The sequence below is a fragment of the Helianthus annuus genome, chromosome 10, assembly GCF_002127325.2.
Source record: "Helianthus annuus cultivar XRQ/B chromosome 10, HanXRQr2.0-SUNRISE, whole genome shotgun sequence".
NCBI lineage: Eukaryota > Viridiplantae > Streptophyta > Magnoliopsida > Asterales > Asteraceae > Helianthus > Helianthus annuus.
The window spans coordinates 179361396-179388484 of NC_035442.2; the positions used below are offsets into that span (position 1 = coordinate 179361396).

Here is a 27089-nt window from a genome sequence, read left to right on the forward strand (position 1 = left end):
TGCCAAGGTTTAGTGTCAAGAGATTGGGCCAAAAATATTACAGGCAAAGCTACAGGCCCACAGGGCTGGAGATAGGGTTGGGCTTAGGGCATGGGTATAGACCTAAATAATATTTGAAATCATTTTCACACTAAACTGTAACTATACATTCATTACCAACCGGTCTCACATTTGCCAGTCAAATCCATAATGACATTTTGGCATCTTCACTGGCCCAATTTTCTGGATTCTGGTTTTTGGCCTGCAAGGCTGCAACTATATTTATTATTAGAAATTTATATTTATTTTTTTTGGAGAAAAAAAAAAGAGAAGGATGATATCATGTTAAAGAAATAGAAAATGTCTGAGCTACACATTTCTTTTACTGTGGTTTAAAAAAAATCCTGCCACGGTTATAATTCGCTACAAAATCTTTTGTTGCTCGCAGTCGTTTCTACAAATAATAACTGTATTACATCTAATATTAAGTTCTAATGCCATGGATTTTTCTTCGTTGTTCCACTTCTGGGTGTGGTGGAGCTTGTTTTCTGCAATAAATTTTTAAACCAGATAAATTGATGGTCAGTAAAAACACAGGGTGAAAAAATAGATAAAACTTGAGACAGACATATCGTACCGATTTGGACTTCTTTGTCTTCCCTCTGATCCTGTTCTTTTGAGGTTTTAATTTATATATCCGGACCATCCAATGGTGAGTTGTGAATACCTACATAGGGGAGAAATTAGTAACTAAAAAAGCGTAGGACGTCTTTTAGTTAACCGCTTAATGTGGACTCTTTACCATCAAATAACATGATACCATGCACCAATCTAGTAACCAACTACCAAAATTACAAGTAATAGCAAAAAACTTTCGTTTTTATGAAAAATAATAATATAACAATATTTACCTGATTACCAGTTTAGTTGGTCATTTGTCTATTTCTATGGATTTTTTCAGTGAACTTTTTTTACTACTAGAAATTAAAAACTATAAAGCACAAAAATAACCTCATATACCAATAGTCAGGTAAAATGTTTCTGTTTGTGCAAAAAAATCAAAGGTTTATTACTATTTCTGGTAATTTTTGTTTTTTAGTTATTAGAATTAGGAGTTATGGCATAGTATCTTTGCTATTTTACACAAAAAGCCCTTTATCGTGTCCTATTTCAATGATATAAATGTATGATTATAAATCTAGATGGGTCCTACAAGAAGGTGAATGGGAATTAAAAGGAAAATAAACTTTAAGCACCAATATATGATGAAAAAAATCAAATTTTGATGCTTCTTTCGACTTACCTCCTCAAAATGAGTTAATTTAAAATGTTTCTTTCCAATTTCGGTCCTTCTTACTCGATCGTATCCTTTACCACCATCAGTTTCTACAAACCTACATTACAAAAGAAACTCAAGTAAGAAAACAGAAAGGAGCATGGTTGGAACTTGGAAGAGTAAATATGATACTATGAAACTTAGGGCATATATGACATTTTGATATTATTGAGGGATACATATGAAATTAAATAACATACCTGAAATAGGATAGTTTATACATGAGACTGTTAAGCATGGTTGGAGTGGCCTGAGAGTCAATTCGGTATTGACCGTCTCTCTATAAGAAAGAAAAAAATATATATATTACCATGATATTTAATAAATTAAAGTGAAATTTTAGCAGTCTTGTCAAACCAAGCTTGCTTAATGAGATTGATGAGCATGACTTTCAAATGTAATTATGCAACAAGAAATATTTATTCAGCTAATAAAGAGGGACTAATTCTACTTAGATTTGACTTTTGAGCGTGACATGAGTCAACCAACGCTAATGTCTGAAATTGACTTTCAAGTGCCATATGAGTTTCATTTGACTATAGCAAGAAAATGACACAAGTACAACTATAAAGAACATTTTAAAAAAGAATACAATTATTTAAAATGTGAAATATCAATTACGCCTTCTACATCGCTATAGAAGGTTTACTATAATATAAGTTACGCATTCGAAAAAATAGTATACTAATATGATATTGATGTGCATGGTGTTTTATGTAAGTAGACTTACCAAATAATCAGGCTCCTTGATATGCGGGAACACACCACCTCCAATACGCACCATCCATAAAAATTTATTTATGTCATCACTTGGGTAGCCCACAAGACCTGAAAAATGACAATATTAAAAATATTAAGAATTCTGGTTTTTCCATTGAACAAGTTTTGATTTTACTAAAGAAGAAAACCAACCTCCAAACACGACAAGAACGTATTTCACATCCAAGGAGTTGAAAATTTCCCAAGCAGCCTTTTCGGGTGATGACATAGCGGTACCAACAGTAGCAATATGTGTGTTGTTCCACGTGTTATTATCAACAATGACTGTACGGTTCGCCATTGCAGTTGTTTGGTAACCGTAGTCCCACCATGATGCAACCTGAAGGCATTTATTTAATTAATTTCAATATTGGTGTAATGGAATGAAATGATCAATTGCATCTGGTTAGTATCTAATTTAAAAAAGAATATCAAATATATATTCTCAAAAATAACTACTTTAACAGAAAAAAAAATATTATGAAATCATCAGATAAGATATGTAAGATTATAATATAAAAAATATAATTTTGAATTGGTTTTTGAAAAAATTAAAAATATTTTAACTAAAACTTATACCAATCTTGTTGACTAGGGGTGCAAACGAACAGCTCGAGATAAGCTGGAGAAAAAGCTCGTAATGAGTTGAGCTTTATCGAGCCCGAGCCGAGCTTGAGCCTAGAATAAAGCTCGTTAACTTATCGAGCCCAAGCTCGAGCCTGGCATGTGAAGCTCGTCGAGTGTTATCGAGCCTTAGTGTAATATTAGTTTTTATTAATATTTAATAATAGCATTTACCCATCATTTAACGTTGTCTAGTAAACAAGCTGAGCCGAGCTTATTTAAACTTGTTTATGAGCCGAGCCCAGACCTAAAAATAAGCTTGTTTAGTAAAGAGCCTGAGCCCAAGCTTCACTTATCAAGCTCACGAGCCTAAACGAGTCTATTATTTATATTATTTTTATTTAATATATTAATTAATAGGATAATAAACGAGCCGAGCTCGAGCTTTGAAAACAAAGCTTGAGCCGAGCTCGGTCCTGGTCAAGCTCGGGCTCGGCTCGTTTGCATCCTTGTAGTTAACCACATTGAAAAAGTTGCATAAAAAGATAACAGAATACAAATTATACTGACGTACTTTGTCATCTACTTCAGTGTTATGACTTAACCATGCATAGGCCTCTCTAAAATCATCAAAAACATGAAGTCCGTCATGGGAATGAGAAGTAAGCACAATTGAAGGAGCTGAATAAGCCTCTGCAGCAGCCCAAACACTATGGACCTGTAAGAACATATATATGCACATATTAAATTCAAAAACAGCAATTCTGAAACAAAAAATAGACAATTTGGAAAAATGCACAGTATTGTGAATGTATGAGAAAGAACAAGCAATTAAGAAAGTATGCTTACCACATAGAAACCGCCCAACAACACCGTCAAGAAAAGAGCAAAGAAGGATGCTTCGACAGGCAAAACCAGTGGCTTTTTTTCAGCTTTAGACTTGACAGATGGCTTTTCTATAGTCTCTTTTTCTTTCTTCTTGTTTTTTCTAGAAGGTCGTTCTTTCAACGTGTCTTCTTTTTTGTCATTTTTCAACACATCATTTTGCGGTGAAACACCATTACCAGGTACAGCATCCCCTGCCTTGTTGGAGAGTATAAAAGAAATGGATTATTACTTTTTATTTAATACTCTTACCATATATCTATTAACTAAGATACTTTTTATTTATTCAACATAGAAAATAAAAACTAATTTACACAAATATTTATTAAAACAGTCTCAATGAGATTTTCAAAATGAGCATAGTGTTGAAAACAAAAATTAACTTTTATATAATGCAAATACAATTATTACTAAATTGTTTCATAATTACATTAGTTTGTTAGTTGTATAATTCAAGGTGTACAAGTATAAAGATATTAGTTCTGTATATAGCTTGTCTATTTCTATACATATAAAGAATATAACATTTATGTATATTAATTATAAGATAACTTATGATGTAAAATAAAAGATGTTGAAAAGTGTGTGCATGCATTGGCGATACACTTAATCACATTAAGTACTTACATCAATCTGGAGGGACTCGGATAGGTTAGTTATGTAAAATTTAATGGATCTTGTGAAAACATCAAAAGCTTCAGAAAGTGCAATTCCAGACATTATGCATGCAGCGGGAGCAAGCACAAGCATTAACCGTACCTGTCATGCCATTTGTATAAAGAATAATGGGTATCGGTGATGGATATAAATATCTAGTTTATAAAGTAGATATGTGAATACTTTTGTCTTGCAAATACTCACCATGACACCAGAAAAGTAAACTGACATTACTAAGTACAGGATGACAAAGGAGCTTGCATCAGATAGTGGGCTAAAGCATGCCTGAGAGATTCCAATAAGTTTAGTTAAGTAGATAAGAATGATTTGAAAGTTAACTAAGGAACATAAATTCAGATGAGCATAGTCAACTTACGATAATTCCTGCAGGGACCAAGAATGCTAAAACATTAAGATCCATAAAGTAAGAAGGCCATGTAGGTGGTTGATGTTCGCTAACACTTGCAATGATTGGTATGTACTTGCTTGCATAAGTTCTGACCCAATAAAAAAGAGGATCAATTGAACAAAAATCAATCAGGAAGATATGAAGCAAAATAAAACAAACAGATCACAAAGTATTCAATTCATGAAACTTGTTGACAGCTTGGTCTTAAGAATCTTGTAGTCAAATGCAGGTGCAAGTATCTGGTCCAGGCGCAAGCGAGGCTAGCCTTGGTTCCAACTAAGCGCTCAAACCAGACTGAAACAGGTGGTACAAAATTGAACTAGGCCAACCCTTGTTCTCTTAGCCACTTATAGCCATATCCCTTGCCAAATTTCTTTTCTTTTTTGGACTTTGATTTGAAAGTAAACTATATTAGTTTTTTTTAATTTGTAGAACATTATTAAATTATTGATTTTCAATACCTAAAGTATATATATTTATATTACTGCATTTCTATTATCTCAGGCATAGTTATCGAAGGTGCAAGGCATACTCAAGGCACAAAGGGTGAGCCTTGGGCTTCAGTGCAAGGCGCTTATAAGGCGAGGGCTTTTTTAGGCGAGGCGTATGGTAAAAAAATATGTACAACTTTAGGGGCTTTAGACATGTTTTAGGCTTCTTTAGGGCTAGTTTAGGTTGCTTTAGGTTGATCCCAGGCTTGTTAAGGGTTGGTATCATTGTTTTGAGACATGTACAGACAATTTTTGGCCGGAATTGTCGGAACTTGGCCTGAAAAATGCGCCTGAGGGCCAAAAAGTGGGGCTTTTGAAGTGAATCGAGAAGGCTGCACTGGGCCTGAAAAGTGGGTCTAGGCGCTCGCCTAGTGAGCCTTGACAACAGAGGTCTCAGGCATGTGCTTTTTTGCGACATGTAACAAGGTGGCGACAGGCTAGCTTTTTGCGCTTTAAGTGAGCCTTGCGCCTAACTACTGGTTGAGAATGAAATACTAATAGAGGAACATAAAGTAGCACATGTGACTAGAAAACTGATTTCATTAATTTATATCAAGGGAGGAAATGACACCAAATTGGCCTTCTCGTTAACAGAAAAAATGAATGAAGTTAACCCAGTGGACTAAAATGGCAACTGTGAAACCTTTTTTGACCCACAGGTTAAAAATGAAACCTTTGGACTAAACTGGCAAAATGACCCAAACCACAGGGACTAAAATGGCATTTAGCTCTAATAATAATAATAATAATAATAATAATAATAATAATAATAATAATAACAACAATAAGCATAATAATAATAATAAGTATAACAACAATAGTGTAGTGTATAATATCGAGAGACGAGAAACTTACGGATCAAGAAGACTCAAACTTCGTCCACTCCATCCCTTTGTAGGACTAGATGCAACTACTGCTACTAGTACGGCTACAACGGCACAGCCTACAACCCTGAGATATGAAGAAAAAGATAAGTATACTGTAGAGGAAATTTTAGTTTCCAAAGCTTGGAGCAAATGTTATTTTTTAGATAAGTGAAATGAGAACAATATTTTAAACCAGAAGAACTCAAGAAATGAAATTTTTGGTTTGCTGTGCTAAAAAAAGGTTGAAATTGGAGGTGTTGAGAGCAAACAGGAATCGATGAGTCTTTTTTACTTTGACGGAAATTGCTATAATTATGTGCAGCAAGAAATGATTAAAGCTTACAGGCCAACAGATACTACAAGTGTAGCAGCTACTTTAAACATCTTTGGTGAGAGTATCCCTTTGATATAATATGCAAGAGCCACCACATGGATAACTATGAAAACCTACAATGAAATCATTGGACTTAAAATACACTGTATGTAACTACATCAAATTAGAAAGGATAATATGACCATAGATGATAAGCTATACAAACACAAGGCGCATTTCATTCAGATCGAGACAATGTGAATGCAGACAAAACACACACAGCACTACATTAATACTCACCAAGAATGAAGCAAAATGTTCAGATGTCATGACCGCATTAAAACCAACAACAGGCACCAACGCTGCCAATAAGGTTCCCAAGACAACCTGCATAACAGCAAAAATGTTCACGGAACGAAAACAACTTTGACAACAAAAAGAAAACAAGAAATGAATAATCATGCATAAATGTTATTGTGCAAAAAATAAAAGATCCCCTCTACTTAAAAAATTGATAATCTCTTGTTTTTCATTTCTTTACGGATTCATGATCAAATTATTATAAACTTACAAGCGGAGCATAGGCAATGTATAACCGAGAGGAATAGCGACCAGTCACAATGCAAAGAAGCACATGCATCGGTATGAGATTAATGATAAAAGTATACCCTCCCCAAGAGCAGACCTGAATGGAAGATGGGTCTAATATGATAATATGCAAAACTAAAAATAAAAATAGGATAATCGAAAGCATATCAAACTTAGCCTACCATGTAGAAGTATGCAATGGAGTTTAATGTTGCATAGAATAGGGATCCTGTGTTCAAAGTCTGCAAATAAAGTCAATTGTCAGGAAATAGTTTAACATACAAATCACTGTGTTCATATTGTATTCAAAGTTTCAAACAGCATGAGCAATACCCAGGTGTTAAAACCATCAACACTCGTTTTTTTATCACAGAGGAAAATGTGAAGTTGGCAACTTGTATTAATAACCAACCTTGACGTACAGGTAGAAGGTAAAGATTAAAGCAAAGATAGCAACAGCTTCATTGTCATAGCTCCCAGCCACTGATCTAGATATGTAGGATGGCACCTGAAAAATTCAGAATAAAATAGAAAATTTGTGTCATTAACAAAATTGTTATAAAAATATTCAAATTATTTGTTTGGTCCATGTTTTTACTAAGGTATGGTAACTTTACAAGTTATTATTTTAATAAAATGGCCAAAACCATAGATTTTGGTTAAATTGCATGCAGAGTTTTTAGTTCCTGTTTTTAGCAGTTGTATTTAAACTGTTATTACAATGAACAGCAAAAAAAAAAAAGTTTTAAGGTTTTGTTGGGTAGGATTGTATGTCTAGAAATAACATGTATGGGTAATGCATTGAAATCAAATTTTAACATCGAGCTATAATTTATTATAAAGTGTACATACATGTGAGATTAAGAACACTTCAAACTTAGAATTCGTAAATATAAAGGTATATACTTGATTCTAGGGAAGGAAATCAAAGTAGGAAACCACCACTAGCATTGGACTGAGGTGAGGTACTCGTGTTTCAAAACTGGAAATGCACGCTGCGTGTTGTGTTTGGTTGTTGCATCATATGTGAACTACTTGTATGTCAAGCATAGTTGTTAAAGGCGTTAAGCGTACTCAAGGCGCATAGGCCTCGCCTGGGGCCTAGGCGCAAGGCGCAAAAAAAGCGCGGGCCCGAGAAAAAAAAAGCGTACAACAAAAAAAAACTTAAAATATTTTTATATAATAGAAAATTATACTATTCTTCAAATAAAATAAAATAAAGTTATTATATAACATTTAATACCGTCTATTTAGTACCAAAAGTTATAAAAATGCTAGTTTATTAGTGTAGAAAAGTAGTTTTATTAGATAAAAGTAGAAATCTGGCTAGAATCTTGCAAGAATTTAGAGAATTTGGCCGAAAACTCTCAAGAATCTAGGAATCTCGCCGGAACCTGCGCATGAACCATCACTTGGAGAATTAAAGCGCAATTGCCTTGACTTAAGGCGCAATTGCCTCGCCTTGCTAGGAAATTGGGCCTAGGCGCAAGAGGCGATGGCTTTTAACAACTATGATGTCAAGTGCATTTGCATAGTGATGTGGCATTGCACTTATTTGATTACGAGAATCGATTATTGTCTAACGGACAAATAATGGAAACTTTGGTACAAATTTAAAAGAATGTTAGAAGTTTTCCTCTTGTGACTTAAACTTGCCAAATTGCACAATAAGACTAGCAATAAGTTGTTAAACAGTCCATAATGCAATAATCGGGATCCCCAAAACTTATGTATTACTTTGAAATCATTAATTGAGCATATAGCAAGAAGAAATAAACAATCACAAATACCCGTTATATGATTACCATGGCAAGAAGAACCGCAGCAGTCAGTCCAGCACCCGTTCCCTTAACTTCCTGTATAAAAAAAAGTGAAAATGATTTGAGGGATCTCAGTATTATTTACACCAACAATGAATCTTGAACCAACTACTTTTGCATAAAAACAAACTAGTGGTAATATAGAAAAAACCTTAGTCAAAAGATATGCAGCCCATGCAGCAAAGGCAGAGAATACGGGGGCAGTAAATACACACACAGTTTCCACAGACAAGGGAATATTCAAGGATTGAAGCACCCTGAATTAAAGAACCATTACTAAATGAATTGTAATATTGATAAAAACTAAAAACAAAAAAATGTTTGCAAATACACACTTCCATATTGTTCCAGCAGTCAAAGTCAACCCAGGGTAAACGGTTCCACCAATGACTCGTCCAAGAGGATACCTTAAAAATAAGTAAAAGATAACGTGTTATGTTTGCTTTACTGAGTGAATAAACTCAATCGTAAAAGGAAACATAAACGTATCCACATACCAGGTACGATCATCAAACCAATTCCAGAAGTCATATATCCCATTCTTTGTAAGGAACTGCAATCAGAAGAGACATAAAAAAATTAAAAAAAAAAATACATCATATGCACAAACGCTGAGGAGTTTGAAAAGAAAATTCAAAAGTCATGGAAGATTATTATCAAAGTCTATCACTGCACATGAACAAACCATTTCAGTGTAGCCATTTTTTAGTTTTTTGAGAGGATACAAGTATACAATAGTCAGGTCAGTCGTTACGTCACACCGTATCAACATAACTTCCAGGATCATATAGATTAAAACATTAGAATCTTGGTTTCCGAAATCACATCAATTTGTGGCTCTATACAACCCAAATAAAGAAGCTTCTAATACACACATATCCACAGTATATGTTCTTAAATTCGATAAAACCTTTAACACGGATGCGTTGAGATGACTACAAGAGGTACCAATGAAGAAACATGAAGAAAGAGAAAACCACTCAAATTAAGTTAACTCAACTACATAAACTCCACCACTTACTCTCATTTGCACTAAAAAATTCAGATTCAACTAGTGTAGTCATTAAGAAACCTATGATTACCTTCTCCATGAGTTTCCTAACTAAATCAATATTCTTGTTTTACAGTTCTTGTATCTGCAATTGAGTATGATTCAAATTCCCATTTAACTGATAATATAAAAAATTCAACTAGTGCGATCACTAAGAAACCTATGATTACCATCTCCATAGATTTCTTAACCAAATCTATCTATTCTTGTTTTACAGTTATTGTCTGTGATGGTTAATCATGCATCATGTGGTGGCGTTGATAGCCAAAAGACGGGTGCACTAATCGGCGTTTGTCTCAATTGCTGAGTGTTATGTGCCGTATGTCCAAGGCTTGATACAAAACTACTATCGAGTCATGGGTCTCACTGAAAGCAGCCTCTCTATTCCTACGGGGTAGAGGTAAGACTGTCTACATCTTACCTTCCTCAGACCCTACCTTAGCTTTGCTATTGGTGGGATATACTGAGTATGATGATGATGATGATGTCTCTGCAATTAAGTATGGTTCAAATTCTCATTTAACTGATAATATACAAAATTCAACTAGTGAGGTCATTAAGAAACCGATGATGAGTTTCTCCATGGATTTCCTAGCCAAATCAATCTATAAATCTATTCTTATTTTACAGTCATTATCTCTGCGTTTGAGTATAATTCAAATCCTCATCTAACCATATGCAGCGATCGAAATATATGAAACTACTGCCCTAAATTATTAAACTGAAACAATAAACGAACAAAAAATCATCCTGCATATAAAACTACACATCCTATAATACTCAAATCCAGTAAACTCAACCAAATCAACAAATCGTAAAAATCAAAACCTGAGTGACTCTGTAATTGAAATACGGATCGAATTCATGAATTACACTCTCATACTTAATAACCTGCAACAAAAACGCATCAAAAACAAATCAGTATACACAAATCGGAACTATATTATCATAAACACATACACCGATGTATAGATCCATTGAATTTACCGAAAAAAGACGGATCGAGAACGCAAGCACTCCGATCAACAACAGAATGAAGAACGCGAGAACATTTCCAAACGCGAACCGTAGAGTTGACGATGCAGGCGGTGGTTTTGCGAGACTATCTACGGGAACCGCCATTAACGACCTGTGTATGTGTGGTGGTTCTGTGAGAGATTTGGAGTCAAATCGAGACTTCACAAAGAGAAGACTTTGGCTGCAGAGAGAGAGCCTGAGAGAGTGATGAAGGAGGTATTCTGAGTTTGTTACTGATTTACCCTTTGTGTGTGTTGTACAGTTTGAAGTGTGTGATTGGTGGATGAACAAATTTTTGGTACACGTGGATTGATGTTATTGGTTGGGCTACGTGAATTGGTTTGACGTGGACGCTGTTACTTTTCTATTTTCTACTCGAGATAAATATCAGCAATAGTCATTGGTTTGTAACCACTACCGCTATCGTATGATTCGTATCGAACTATCGGTACAGTACGATATCCGTTACCCAGTTTTTAGGGGTGTAAACGAGGTGGAGTGGCTCGAGAGCAACTCCGATCGAATTGGTAAAAAGTTTGAACGAGCTGAGCCTTAAAAAGTTCAGATCAGATCGTATAAAACTATTATCAAATCACCTCAAGCTGAGCTGAACTCGGGCTCTTTGGTTTTACTTTTGAGCCGAGCTCAATCTTAAAATAATAGGCTCAAGCCGAGCTCGAGCCTAATCAAGTCCGGTCTCGACTCGACTTGTTTACACCAATACCTACTTTTTCATAAATTCGGTACCGGTATTTCGGATACAATACCGATCTCATCCCTAGTTAAAAATTGATCTAATGCCGGGTTAAATAAAGTAAATATATTATATTTTATTATTGTTTTTTATATATAAGAAATTGAGTATGAATAGTGAGATAAAATAAGTTAAAAAAATGTTTAGCTTGCAAAAATGTTACACGTGACGCAACAAGTTATATATTTATTAGATATAGATAAAATATGTTAAATTGTACCACTTTAATAACGTTATTTATTTATGCTTTTCATTTATAATATGTGGATTATAAATTAGTATCATAAAGGTGCATTACAAGTTATACAATGGGGTGTTTGGAATTCCTTCTTAATAAGGATTTATTAACTTATATAAGTCATAAAGGAGAAGTTCGAAATTCTAAATTCTCAACACACAAAATCTTCTTAAACAAGTTAATCAAAACACTACCAAAACAACTTATCAACTTTTATAAGGGCATGTTTGGCTAAACTTTTCCAACCAACTTATTGGCTTATTGACTTATCAAAAAGCCAATAAGCAGTTTTTAGTGTTTGGCAAATGGAAAAGTGATTTTTAAAAAGACTTTTTGATATGAAGGAAAAGAGTTTTTTTAAAGTTAAGAGATTGTGACTTCTTGATTAGCTTATAGCTTTTCAAACAACAAATTACCAATATACCCCTAATTTTTTAACATCTTATATGAAAGAATGCCCATTTTAGTCATTTCACATCAATAAACTAAGCCAACCACTTTTTAAAAAACAACTTATTAACTTATTAGCTTTTCCCACCCCATAAGCTAATCCAAACACTTTTTTTTAAAAGTCTTTTTTCCCAAAAGTCCTTTTCAAAAAGTCTTTTTCTTAAAAGTCTTTTTTACCTTAAATAAGCTTAGCGAAACATGCCCTAAGTCAATAAGTCATAAGTTACTCCAAAATAAGCTAACCCAAACACCCCCAATGTGTATTTTAGTCTATCAGTTTTGGAGCTTCTTTTGCTTTATTGGGCTAGGTGGACAGTGGATGCTTCATCACCTAGCTTAACACGTGTACCCCCTCCCCCTTTATTTCTCTGTTTTTCTCAAAACCAAGAAATAAGGTAGTGTTTGGTATGCAGGAATGAGAGGCGGAATGGAATGGATCATTACGAGGGAATGAAGAAAGGGGTGTTTAGTTTATCAATGGAATGGAATCACCCATTACATAAGTCATTCCATTCTCTCAAAATCATTCCATCCACTCCCCATGTTTTTTTTTCCATTCCATCCCATTTAGCACCATTCATCACCAACACCACAGCCCACCACCTTCGCCACCACCCACCACCACCACCGACGCCATCGTCGCCTCCATCCGCAACCCGTCAACGCCACCACCGCCACCCCGACAGCCACCACCGCCGCCGCCACCTACCCGCCACCGTTGCCACCCGCCACCGTTGCCACCCGCCACTGTTGCCACCCACCGCCGCCAGCAACCAACATCGCCGCCAACGCCAGTCGCCGCCACCACCCACCACCACCATCGACGCCACCACCACCGCCACAACCAACCACCGCCGCCACCCACCGCTACCTCTGCCTCCACGCACCCCCGGGTCACCACCACCCGCCATCTGCCAACGCCAGTCGCCGCCGCCACCACCCACCACCGTCACCACCACCCACAATCACTACCATCGACCACCACCACTGATTTTATTCCTTCTTTTTTCTTGCCTACCAAACAATACACAATAATAATTCATTCAATTCCATCACGGTAACCAAACAAGACATGGAATGGTAATGATCCATCGCATTCCCTTGTCCATTCCATTACATCGTCCATTCAATTCATTCGTTCATCCATTACCCCGTACCAAACAGACCCTAAAGGTCTACTCAACACAAACAACTCACAGCTCCACCTCATAAATCTCACCTGAAAGGCTTGTTCCGACGTGCCAGTTTGAAAAAAATAGAAATAACCACTAGTATTCTCTATCACACTCCAGCAGAAATTCGGTGCACATACACAAAACAACAAGGTTACGTATCGGTTCAGTGCTATAGTGCAAAAATACCAAAAAGAAATACCGTAATCAACTCATATTCGAGTAATGTATACGACACGAATCAGGGTGTTATAGTAGGTTGTCATTGTGCAATTATTAAACGTTAGAGAATCAATTATACAATACTTGCAAAGCACCGGGACCAACCAAGCAATTAACTCACTAACGTAAGTCTGGATTTTTAGGGTTAAAACTAACTTTTGTTAGTTTTTTCTGTTAAATATGATTAAATTGACGAATATTAGAACATATATGCCCCTTAAGCCGAGTGCTAAAATCTATCACCCAGTGGAAATCGAAAAAGTTGATACAACTTATGATCATGAAGTCACGGGTAGTGAGAAAATAAAAAACGAGAATGTAGAAACACGATCATCATCAACAAGGTCTCATTGTTTTGACTGTTTGATGTGTTGTTTTAATTGGCTATGGATTTTATTGGTAAAAAGTAAACCATTTAAGACTGTCATTTTGTTACCTCTAAAGACTTTGGGGATCTGAAAATGAATACACTTTCAGTATCAAATTAATCGTTACCACAATATCTAATGATATAAAAAGGATTGTCTATTAAATTCAAGCACTCATAGTATAAAGAAAAAACGTATTTAGTGATGCAATACTTTTTGGGAAAGCATTATTTATTTTGAGTTAATTACTGTTTTCGTCCCTGTGGTTTGTCAAAAATCACTATTTCAGTCCATTAGTTTAAAAATTGCGATTTAAATCCCTGTGGTTTCACTTTCGTAACCATTTCAGTCCCTGTGGTTTCACTTTCGTAACCATTTCAATCCATTATTCTGTTAAGTACAGGGACTGAAATGGTTACGAGGTGGACTGAAATAGTTACGAAAGTGAAACTACAGGGACTGAAATCGCAATTTTTAAATTAATGGACTGAAATAGTGATTTTTGACAAACCACAGGGACGAAAACAGTAATTCACTCTTTAGAACAAAAACGACGATATGAAATGGGTCGAAACACTAGGTAGGATGAATAGGAAATATAACAGTGCCAGATACAAACCATAACATTCTTTGTGATATAATATTAATGTTTTTCGAAACAACGAAGACCATAACTCACTAAAGCTTCACAAGCACACATTTGGTTTGCTGCAAAAAGACCTGGTATCAAGTGACAATTGTTTGAAAAGTGGTTTGATCAAACTTGAATAGTTTGTTTAATTTATAAAAAGATGACGCCATTGCACTTTTCTACGTATGATTCCACAGGAATTATACAAACTGATCAGGGGAAATCATTCATCAAAAGTCAACAAGTTTCTGAAGGATTTCAATGAGAAACTTTCAGCATGATGATAATCGCGTTCCTGAAAGCTTCTAATCTTTAAGCGAACATTTCCGAATCGATTTGCTCAATATTTGGGAAGATTTGTCTTAAAGTAGTCATGTAGTCTGGTAACTTGGCCTGCAACAACAAATATAAAAAAATAGTCAAAAAGTATTCATACAAAATGAAGACATTCGCGCAACTTTGCTCAACTACTTGTTTGTGTTTCAACATAATCGATTTAACTCAACGTAACCTATATAAACAATGTGATTGGATCAAAACATAAAGTGAATCAAATTTATATTCTACAATCATAACATGTTACATGTGACCCTAGTCATACATACAAAACGTAACGGGTATAACGAAAAAGTTGACACGTATAATCAAAAGAGATTAAGTAGAGCGTTTAAAAAAGGGAAAAAAAGAAACCACATTTTGACTCAACTCCGATGGAAACAAAATTTACAAAACATTCATAAAATAATTACGAAAACATATTATATTTGACCTGACTCGTTCTCCAAAAAAAGGTTACGTCGAAACATACACCAACTCGAATTTATACCAAAACGTACATAAAAATGTGCACGAAAACTATTTTTTTTCATTTAACCAGAATCGTTTCCAGAAAAAGTTTACGTCGAAATGTAGAGCAATCGAATTTATATTGACACGTACCCAAAAATATGCACGTAAAAAAGTTAGTTTTTTCTTAAGTAAAGGGGGTATAGTGATAACTCGAAACAAATTATTAGTAATAACTTAATAGGTTAAATACGTTCTTAAAATCGTGACAAGTAGCACTAACGCCACACCACTGACAACGACCACCAACATTAGAAGAGCTCGTAAAAAGAAAAAAAAAAGTAAAAAAATAACACCGATGAAAAACAAACTTAAAATCGTTCAACCACACACGCCCACGCACGCCCGTTGCAAGGTGTTAATCCGAAGAAATTAGCCATAAACGTAAACGTTGAAAATAATAACTAAGCCGATGTAGGACCCACGCGTTACTACGAATTTGTTAAACGAAGAAAAATATACGCGTTGTGACTGGTCTGTCAAACGGGAAAAAACAGACGAAAAACGGTTGAACCTCACACGCACGTTGCGGCGTGTTGACTCGAATTTAGAATGAAACGTAAAACGAAAAACCTGCGACACATGAAAACTATGGGGGGATGAAAGTTAAAAATAAAAGGTGTGGAGGTTAAATTGTAAAAGATGAGATAAAGGGGTTAAATGCAAAGAATAAGGACTTTGGGGTTAAAAGTAAAAAATATTTTTTTTTTTTTTGAAAAACTCCTAGAGCATAAGGTATATACCTTTATGCATACAAATGTTGATTATTTATGGTATTTTAATTATACCTTTAATATATATGATATTATCTCAGTTATGACAACAAAAACTACATTATAATCTGACGGTTTTCAAATAAGAAAAGAGAAGGTTTAATATTAATGCATTTGGATACATAACGACTTTCAACTCATTTCCCAGTTTCATTTAAAACACAACCAAAATCACCCAACTTATATGTAATCGAGTTGAAATTGCCAACAGAAACTTGTTTACTTGGCCCAATTATCAATTATATGTTTCGCCAATTGGTTTTCAGTTTTGTCAGCCAAAAAGAAACAGTTGTCAAGACTCAAGAATAGTATACAACTCGTCAGGAGTTGTGAAAAAAGTAGCTACCAGGTCTTATGAGGGCCAAACAATGCAGGTGAAACTACAAAAAGACCATAATACAAGAAGCCTATCTAGATTGCTAGCAAGTATTGCGTAGAGTTTTGCTCCAATTTTGTATAAATCATTAACGATGACGGTAAAAACATTATGTCATGTTCAGCCAGCACTAGAAAGTATACCTAATCAATTTCTTAACTTCTTAATAAAAAACCCGACGATAATAACAATATTGTCATTTTAAAATCATACTTGATATGTTATTAGACATGGAGGAGTTAAGAATTAAGGGATGTTTGAGATTGCTTATTTTAAACAGCTTCGTTTGTTTATTTAAGAGCATATAAGCACTTTTGTAAGTTTGGATGAATAAAAGTCATTATGCTTATCTGCTTAATTTAAATTGATATAAGTTGTTTTCAATAAGCAGTTTTAGGTTGCTAATTTCAAACTGATTATTCATGATGGGACTTAAAAATAACAAGCGTTGTTGTTTTCAATAAGCTTATCACCTGGTTCCGCAAAGACGCCCTTAAATTTGAAGCTTATTCTAGTTCTAAATCTCTAATAAATAAAAAGCAAAATATCACGTTTTATGTAGAATACCTAAATTTGAAGTATATAACTTACACATGGATTGTGTTCAAGGTAGAGGGTGGTAAGCTTCTCTCTAGAACCAGCAACCGCCTCAGACACGCCATCTAATGACGCTAGTTGGTTGTCATTGAACCATAGATCTTCTAAGCTACAATAAAAGTTAAAAAAAATATAAAATTTAAACAAAAACAAATATTACAATAATCTAGACAAGTAATTCATGTATGCATACCATGTTAGTTTCTCAATGTCCTCGATTGCAGCAAGCTTATTTGAAGATACATCCAAAACCCTAAGGTTGACCAAGGTTGACAGCCCTTCCATTTTTGAAATACCATTATGGCTCAAGTATAGTTCTTCTAAAGATGTACATTCCTATATATAGTTAAAAAAAGTTGGAAGAAGCAAGATGGAGGTTTGACCCGTTTGAAATTAAAAAAAAAAAAAAACAGCAACCCAAAACAAACCATTTATAAGTAAATGGAATTGTTGCATTAGTCATGCCAGTAAAAAAAACATAGAGTAAAATGTCATTTTCGTCCCTGAGGTTTGGTCAGTTTTGCGACTTTCGTCCAAAGTTTTGTTTTTTCGCATCTGGATCCAAAAGGTTTGAAATTTGTACTGATTTGCCCTTTAAGTTAACGAAAAAGACAGAAATACCCCTGACTTAACAGAGAAAACTGGATGGAGTTAACGAGCCGGATGAAAATGGCAAGATTTCAAACTTTTTGGATCCAGATGCGGAAAAACAAACCTTTGGCCGAAAATCGCAAAACACTCCAAACCTCAGGGACAAAAAGGCATTTTACTCTAAAAATTACCTCCAATCCTTTCATAGAAATTAGCCGATTGCTCTGCAAACTGAGCTTCTTAATACACTTTAGTCCACATAAGTTGATGGATTTTATACGATTACGACCTAACCATAGCTCTTGTAAGTTTGTCAAGTTCTGCATGTTCTCCATCACCTAAATGAGTAAAATTTTAGCTAGTAGTCCCAAACATTAAATATATCCTATTTGAAAATATAGAAATTTCAGAACAAAATTATCACCCGTAATCTGTTGGAACCAAGTTCAAGAATTTGCAGGTCATGGAAGTGCTCAATCTCCTCAATTTTGGCAACTTCATTTTTTGAGACATAGAGTTCCTTGAGTGTGTTTGATGCCTTGGATAATCCACTCATTGATGAAATTTCGTTAAAAGAAACATCAAATACCAAAAGCTTTTTAAATATGCTAACATCTGGAATATTCTTCAGCTGGTTATCCCTGAGAACTAACTCCTGCACAAACAGCACAAGTAATAATAAACTAATCAAACCACAGAAAACATATTAAAATTTAAACTGTCAGATAAACTGATAAACAAAGCTATAGTTTCATATTATATGTTAGGATCAAATACAAAGTTACAAACAGTCTTAACGTTCGAAGCATACATATAACTAGAGTAGTTATGCTAACACTAGCATACTTATTATTACTATACAGTTTTGAAATCGAGTAAGCCGATAAACAAAACTAACAAAGCGATAGTTTCAACTTATCTGTTAGGATCAAATACAAACAGACTTAACGCGCTAAGCATACAAATAACCAGAGTAATAATGCTAACACTAGAGTAATTATTATTACTCTACAGTTTTAAACTCGAGTAACTATTATTACTCTACTGATAAACAAAACTAACAAAGCTATAGTTTCAAATGATCGAATACAAACAGATTTAACGTGCCAAGCATACAAATAACCAGAGTAATTATGCTAACACTAGAGTAAATATTATTACCGTAGTTTTGAACTCGAGTAATTATTATTAATTTATTACTCTACCTCATTTTTTTTGTAGTGTAATTACTCTCGTTCAAACCTACATGTAGAGTAATGATAATCACTCTAGGGGTCAAGTTATTCTATAAAGGCTTCTAATTGTAAAAAGTGTAAGAAGGATTTATAGAGTGACAAGTGTCCAATAACCTAAAACTAAACCTCACCAAAAAAAACCCCGAAAAAACCTAGCCCCCCCCCCCCACCACCCAAAAACCTAAACCCCCACCCCCTTGGAAATATATTTTTTTTTTGGGGTGGGTGATTGGGGGGGGGGGGGGTTAGGTTTTTGGTGGTGGTGGATGTTTAAGGTGTTTTTTTTTGTAGTGGGGTGGGGTTTTTTTGTGTAGTGGGTTTAGTTTTAGGTTATTGGACACTTGTCACTCTATGGGCATGTTTGGCTAAGTTTTTTGAAACAACTTATTGACTTATTGAAAAGTCATAAGCTCTAAAATGGTGTTTGGCAATGAGAATGAGGGTGTATGTGAGTGGGAAAAGTGACTTTTCTAAAACGTCACTCCATACTGACTTTTCAAAAAGCCAATAAGTCAATAAGCTCTTTTAAAAAAGCTTAGCCAAACAAGCCCTATAAATCCTTCTTACACTTCTAGCAATCAGGATCCTTTGTATTTGATCCTAATCCATCACTCTAGTTATGTTTACATTTAGTATAATAATTTCATTTGTACCGGATCCATATGATGATTACTATACTAAAATTACTTATGATCATATGCACAAAACAATAACATAACATCAAATTGATAGATTTCATGCTTTCAAATAACTATCTAGTAAAACAAATTACACATATATCTAATTATAACTCTACTGTATAATAATTAATAAAAAAGTATGCGAAATTAAAAATAATAATGATAATAATAATACCTCGAGGTCGGAAATGGTGTTCCAGTGCGAAATCGGTTCAACACCGGCATCATCGAACAGATTCTGACGAAGAGAGAGTTTTTTGAGATTAGGTAAATTAGAAATACGTGAATCCAGCTTGTTTAAACGATTGGCGGTTAAATCGATCTCGATGAGGCTCGGAGGGAACTCGATTGAGTCGAGATCGTGGAGCTGATAGCTGGAAGCGTCCAGGATAGTCATCGGAGAGGATTCGTCGTCGGTGTTGTCGCCGATCATTGGATTGTTGGCTGGTGTTTGTTCCATTTACAACTGCATTCAGAAACCCTAGAAGGTATGAAAAACAGGGGAGCTGGAATAACACTTGTAAAATAGAAAATGAAAAATGATACACAGTGTACAAATTGTTTTTCTTTTAAATATCGGTTCGGTTTTTAACGGAACCGGTTTTATTTTGTGGAGAAAGAAAATTGGTTTTTCAAAAATCGGTTTATACGATGGTAACCGAACTGGTACTAACTCGTTCGGTTCAAAACTGGTTTGTGCCAAAAAAGACCGATTTCGGTTTTCAAACCGGTTTCAACGATCAAGAATACTAACCAGTCTACAAACCGTCGGTTCAGGTTGGAACTGGTTTTTTAACATTCCGGTTAAAAAACGATTTCGGTTTTTTTCCGGTTTCGATCCTAAAACCGGTTTTTTGTACACCTCTTTACACGCTTGCCTTGTTTTATAGAAAATATTTTTTTTCTTCTGCAAGAGCACTACGCAAGTATCCATCACATTCATCATACCCAGTCATAATCTAACACATCATTCCATCACACCATCACTGAAACACCCATCACACCAGCACATTTCATCACCCCCACCACATATAAACCCAGACCCAAACATCACAGTCGTGACACACATCACACCCATCACTATTATTACCATGATCACATCACTTGCAGTGGTATGAGCACTGTATCACGACCTTTTTCACGGGATGCCCCAACCATGGGTTGAGCACCGACCTTTCGTTTTAAGTGTAAGGGAAATCAATCATGATTATATTAGGTGCTTTGTTTAAGTGGTTTGGTTAAAACTACTTAAAACTATTTATAGATCTTGTTTGGAAGAGACTGAAATATCCATCATTTTTTATCTGCTGGTAAAATCTTTTGGTTTTATTTTTGGTGTGAAATTGGCCTATATGTTGACTGATTTTGTAGTTTAATGAAATCTTTATTTTAAGTATGAGGGAATTCAATCATGATTAAATAGGTGCTTTGTTTATAGACTTCTAAAATAAACTAGTGGTGGTGTACGTAGAGGTGTACAAATCGGTTTCGGTTATTAACCGAACCGGTTTTTTTCATCCAAAACGAAAACCGGTTTTTTCTATAACCAGATTCGGTTACTAACCGGTTTTTCAAGTCCAAAACCATAACCGGTGTAACCGGTTGGGATCGTTTTTTAACCGGTTTTTGCCAAAAAAAAAATAACGGTTTTAAACCGGTTTTTTAAAACCAGTTTCAGTTATTAACCGGTTTTTCAGATCAAGAATCCTAACCGGTCTACAGCCGGCGGTTCGGTTCGGTTGTAAAACCGGTTAAAAAAAACGGTTTTGGTTTTTTCCCCGGTTTCGGTTCTAAAACCGGTTTTTTGTACCCCTCTAGGTGTACGGATGGTGGTGGTGGACGGTGGGTGGTGTAGTGTTTAACCCTCTGCAGACATTAGAAGATCTTAAAAGTGGTTGGCCCAAATCGCCATCAAGAGGAGCTTGCGCACACGTTTTTTAAATGAAACGTCTTCGGAAAAACAAACAGTATGTAGATGGCAATGCCGGCACATGGTCTACGCGACACAAACAAAAGAGACAGCGCAGATCTTTTTTAGAAAAGCAAACACCACCTAATCACCTATGTCTATAGATGAAAAGACTCTAAATTGAGCCACAAGATTGAAGAATCACCTAATATATTCACTAGATTTCACAATAAAAAAAGATAACCAACACCTGTGCAGTTACTTCTATGCAACCTATTAATTGGAATCATCATTAACACAAACAAACGAAAATATTACCAAGTTTCCAATCTTCATAACTTAAAAAGCACAACACAGATAGTACAACACTTAGTTAACACGTGTGATTAATAACGACAAACAAACAACAGATTATGCAGTAGAGGACAGAGTTGAATGTACAAATAGAGTTCAGCAGCAGCAGCATGCACATCCCCCTTCAGCACATGCATCGCCAACGCAACCTCCTATTGCATCATAAGCAATTCCAGCAACAATATGTCCAGCTATAGCCAAACCAAAAGAAAATGAAGCCCCGTCGAATGTACCGATGCCTTTCATTGCATTAGTAATAGCAAAGAGAGAAACTACAAAAACAGTATTAGCGCTTGGATGAACGTTGACAATAAAGCTGTCTTTGTCCGCTCCTTGAGACATCTGCAAACGTATGCCATGGTAATGAAATCAAATCAATAAACAACAGCATGAAACAGGTAAACAGTAGCTTGGTTTTAAAATGCGTGTAGCGATCCGATGCGTTTTGATCCCAAAACTCGGTGCGTAATCACATCACGTATGCAGGGTGTTCTTTATTTAAAAATACTAAAAAATTATTTATAGCTAATATTTTAACTTGTGAACCTTTAAACACTAAGTATAATATATTCTCATCAGCTATAGTCAGATTTGTTTAAGTAAAGATCGAATTTGTTCAAATACCGGTCAACTGCATAAGGCGCCACATTAGACTACATCATGTGATGTGCGCATCATGATATCGCAACATGCGATGCCATCTCATCACTGCATCATATAATGCGTGCATTTTAAAACCAAGAACAGTAATACGAAAGCAATTTAAAAAATAAAGAATATATCATACTTCCGCTATGACTGTCATCGTGTCGACCTCACGAACAACGATAGATCTGCCAGACCAGCTCCCTATCATCTTGTAAGCAACACCAGCATGCACAAGTGGCTTCACGAATGAGTTGTGCTGTTCCAAGCCCTTCATTGTCATGACATCAATATCAGTATGCTTGTTGATGACCCGGGTTTTGGTTAGGGTAAGTAACTTTTCTCCAGCCCCATTGACTTGGCCGCTAGAGCGGAAGGCTGCCCATTGACTAGGAATTGACCCTTCCTGAGAAGAAAAAAAAAATACTCATTTCAATATTGATTTAAGAGTAAAGCTAAGAAGATCTAACTAGGAATTAAAAATTATATAACCGTTGGAAGAAGAACAATAGTGCCCCCATCTACTGCATCCACCAGCTCCATCTCCTTAGGCACACCTGTTGCCCGTACTTGAAACTTCAATTGTTTGTTCATATCTTCAACCTTCATGGTCACACCATCTGGACGGTCTTTAAATGTCTTGAAACTAAGACGCACAAAAAGGGCGGCTAAATGGAACTTAGTCCCCACATTACTGCTGACAAAGCCGCCTACAGCAGGTTTGTTGGTTCTTGCATGGAGCGCAGTCCCCACGTTACTGCTGACAAAGCCGCCTACAGCCGGTTCGTTAGTTGCTTGGGCCATTGTTACCACACTACCTTGCTTTATATCTGTTATTAGACAAAAACAATAAGGTTTCAAATGTTTGATGAGCATGTTATGAGAAAAGTAACAACGGTATCAAGTATAAATGTATAATCTCACCCATAGCCAAGATATTCCTTTTAAAGCTATCAAACAATAAATAGGTGAAACGTATAAAAAGAACATATAACACATCATAATATAGACACAAAAGCAAGCGGTAACATGCAAAGGGCAACAAAACAAACCATAAGCTATGCAGTTAATACGGTAAAATATGATATCTGTGGGATACTGGTACTTTTAATATCATCCAGAATTTTTATATATACCAATTTAACACTAATAATTCAGTGATATTTCGGTCAAATAACAGTGACATATCGGTTATATTGGTCAAATATCAGTCAATATCACCGATCATATCAGTACTGATATTCTAAGCGATAATCCTACCTAATCCGCTACTCCCAAGTCTATAAAGTATGATGTGACAACCCGAACCTTCACGGTTAGTATCGTTTTCTTAACTCAGTTAAACCTAACTAACTCGGTTAGAATTGGATAACCTACATCTTATTAACATTAGAAATATGTCACAAACTGGTAACTTGCATCTCGATTGGGCTTGATGTTATTAAATGGGCCTGATGTTATGGGCCGTACATCTTGTTAATATCAGTAAGTAGGCCGACTTCTTTATTGGTTGTTTAGAAAAGAGAATAGGCCGGCCCAACTCTTTCTTTGCTTGTTTGGATTTACTAATCAGCCCAACATCCTAATTATTATAGATAATGGCATACGAATTATACTCTAAATCAAATCACGTTTAGTTTAAAAACATAACAAACTCTACCCTATCTCTCTCTAATCTACGTACGGCAACAAGGAAACCCCCCTCTCTTTCTCGAAGCCGGCTGGTGTAACTCTTCACACTTCGGTTAGTATGACATATGATTCACATAATCTGCTTGTTGTTTTGTTTGTTTAGAAAATCTGCTTGTTGTTTTGTTGAAACTTTGACTCGTTGATGTTATCTTTTGATGTAACATGGAAAAGTGACATATGAATTAGTAGGGATCGATACTTATTGCATGATGATAACTTTGATATATATTATAATTGGATCGTAACATATGATTATAACAAGAATTAGAGATGGGATTATAACAGTCTCGCGAATCTAGTTTGGTGGCATGTGTTAGGGTATTTTGTTAGACCATTCGGACTGCAACCTGATATGAATTTAGGGAATCAATTGAAGGGGTTAGGCATATAAGAATCTCTAAACTTTAGGCTAACTGGATTATACAAAATCGCTGTTGGGCCGGGAGTAATTGGGCTGCCGAACTTACTAAAAGTGCTGGGCTTTGATATGGGGCCGAGCAATCCTTGGCAATTGATTGTAAATGGGTTTTAAAATGCACAGTTGGGCAAATTGATATATAATATGTGTGGCTAGCTTGGTAGTAACATTAAGCAGAACAATCGGGCTTCACAGGAGCATTTGGGCTCGACAAACAACAGGCCCACTTCAATGTTGATTGGACCGTACCATGGCGAGTCGGGAGCCTGGGAGGTACTGGTGGGCTGTTGTGGGCCGATACATAGTTGCTGGGTTAAGGCTTGGGGTATAATGGGCTAATACTAATATATTACTTGGGCCGGTACTCGACTGGATCACACACCGAGTGTAATGGACCACACACACATACCTCATGATTTCAAACTGGAAATTTGTAATAACCATATGTTTGTTATAAGCTAAATTCGGGCCTGATGGGGGTCACTTGTACACACGGGCACTTGTAGTTGAAACGTGTTTTGGGCTGTACACCTTAGTAGACGTTGTTGTTATTTGTATTCATTTATGTTATTAGGCTTCATGTGTGTTTGGGCCTGATGGGAACTGGGCCGGATAATATGAACGGGGTATCACTTGGGTCGAGGAGGAAACTGTTATGTGTCGGGCTTGTTGTAGTCGTGGATATACGATGCATATATGAATTAAGTTGTGCTATTACATGTACATAGGATTAGTGGTTGCGACGTGAACTATATGTGTGCGTTACATGCTCAATAAATGTGCTTCACGTGAACGTTGGATATGTGAATTGATTTTACATGTAAGTTGTGGTTCATGTGCATGCAAAACTGATTGTTATCGATAACCCTTCTAGGGCGTGGTTGATCAAACTGTGAATACATAACTTAAACATACCGAGCAAACCTCAGGTGAGTTCACTGCACTTTTCTAAGCATGCGTCCCGGTGGTTTGGGACAACTGGTAAACATTTGAAAGGGAAACGTTGGGTAAATAACTTAATCGGTTTTGGTTATTGCCTGGAGGGCAATGGGGGTGATTAGTTGATAGCGCTATTAGGTGGGAAACCTCACACCGGGCCGTAAGGACGGGCGTGAACTAATTATCTGGGTATGGCTATGGTTGTTAGAGGCACACTCCTTGGATACATATGGGCACTCTCCCTAGGGTATCTAACGAAGGCAACATAGCAAACGGTCGTTAAGGGGTACCCACTCCCCGGATACTTATGGGCACACTCCCTAGGGTATCTAACATGAGCAACATCGTAACGCAACATTAAATCGCATTAACATACATATGGTAACATAACTTGTTAACAAAACCTTGAACTCACCAGCGTAGTCTGACACACTTGTTGCATGCTTGTAGGTAATTATTGAAGGAACTTGGGAGCTTGCCGTCTGATGCTGCTGGAGTGGTTATGGTCATAATAAACAATTATGTTGATTTGGTTTTCATTCATTTACGCACTTATACATTTATGCTTCCGCTCAGTATTTTGGTTTTGGTTTAACTTTTCAAACGATACATTTCTTTCAATTGGGTATTTTAATACATTATGACTTGTGTTTGATATGATTGGTGGCTCTTTGTTGGATCGTTGCACCTCCAATAGGGACATGCCCTAGGTGGTTATTTGGGGGTGTGACATGTACTATTTAACCACATGTCTATAGGCATTTGTAAATAAAAATACCATAGCTTCAGCATCGCCAATCGCACCTGATCATCACAATTCGAAGGTTTTTGGTTCGAAATATACAATCTCTGGGTAAAATTACGGTTTCCTTTATCTTTCTAATAACACATATATACAAATTCAGTAAATCCGTGATCTAGAAACTAACATACTGATGTTTGAATACTAAATCCGAAAAATAACGTGCATTAAAAGTTACATAGATTTGTTCGTCATAAGAGAACGTAAACGATTTAAGATACGCGAAAACGAACCTGTTTTTGCTTAGACGGCGGCCGGACTTCAGACGGAAAACAGTGACGTGAGCAAGTCCGGTGAGGTGGAAAGCAATGGGGTTTTGAAAATGGGAGCGAGTCAATAGACTACTTAACAGGGTAAATAAGAGTTTGGGATTGGGCTCTTTGGTCAACAAAGTCAACAACAGGTTCGGGTAAAGATAGATGGGTTTTTCAGAACTGAAACCGGGTCTCGTTTTGGTCAACAACCGGTTCGGGTAAAGATAGAAACCGGTTTCGGGTATGGGTTTTATGGGCAAAATAACCAACTTAACATAAAGACTATGGGTATGGGGCTTGGGTTGGGGGAAAACGCCCAAGCCACCACCCTGGGTGGGCTTGGGTTGGTGCGTGGTCCTTGTGGCTTGGGTTTCAAGCTGGGCGTGGGGCGGTCTTGATAAGCTGACA

The 27089-nt window shown here is 36.0% G+C and overlaps 3 protein-coding genes across 3 annotated transcripts; all 3 read right to left on the reverse strand.

Annotated features, from left to right (window-relative positions):
• Positions 1-303: 303 nt before the first annotated feature.
• Positions 304-10985, reverse strand: LOC110886891 (dolichyl-diphosphooligosaccharide--protein glycosyltransferase subunit STT3A). Its single transcript, XM_022134766.2, has 23 exons — positions 10706-10985; positions 10547-10609; positions 9165-9220; positions 9003-9074; positions 8819-8924; positions 8653-8703; positions 7260-7355; positions 7030-7089; positions 6831-6944; positions 6560-6646; positions 6290-6393; positions 5936-6031; positions 4557-4677; positions 4385-4465; positions 4151-4282; positions 3488-3721; positions 3213-3356; positions 2228-2414; positions 2046-2143; positions 1516-1595; positions 1283-1373; positions 617-706; positions 304-527 (listed from the first exon to the last, which is right to left on the reverse strand). The coding sequence occupies exons 1-23, from the start codon at positions 10838-10840 to the stop codon at positions 471-473; spliced, it is 2355 nt and encodes a 784-aa protein (XP_021990458.1). The 5' UTR covers positions 10841-10985; the 3' UTR covers positions 304-470.
• Positions 10986-14551: 3566 nt separating this feature from the next.
• Positions 14552-20223, reverse strand: LOC110886890 (protein phosphatase 1 regulatory inhibitor subunit PPP1R7 homolog). The gene is made up of 6 exons (XM_022134765.2): positions 19844-20223; positions 18178-18408; positions 17945-18091; positions 17356-17498; positions 17157-17271; positions 14552-14963 (listed from the first exon to the last, which is right to left on the reverse strand). Exons 1-6 carry the CDS (start codon positions 20126-20128, stop codon positions 14883-14885), a joined length of 1002 nt encoding a protein of 333 aa, XP_021990457.1. The 5' UTR covers positions 20129-20223; the 3' UTR covers positions 14552-14882.
• Positions 20224-21889: 1666 nt separating this feature from the next.
• On the reverse strand, positions 21890-26769 carry LOC110886889. The gene is made up of 4 exons (XM_022134764.2): positions 26661-26769; positions 23069-23406; positions 22719-22982; positions 21890-22273 (listed from the first exon to the last, which is right to left on the reverse strand). Exons 2-4 carry the CDS (start codon positions 23378-23380, stop codon positions 22028-22030), a joined length of 822 nt encoding a protein of 273 aa, XP_021990456.1. The 5' UTR covers positions 23381-23406; positions 26661-26769; the 3' UTR covers positions 21890-22027.
• Positions 26770-27089: the final 320 nt, after the last annotated feature.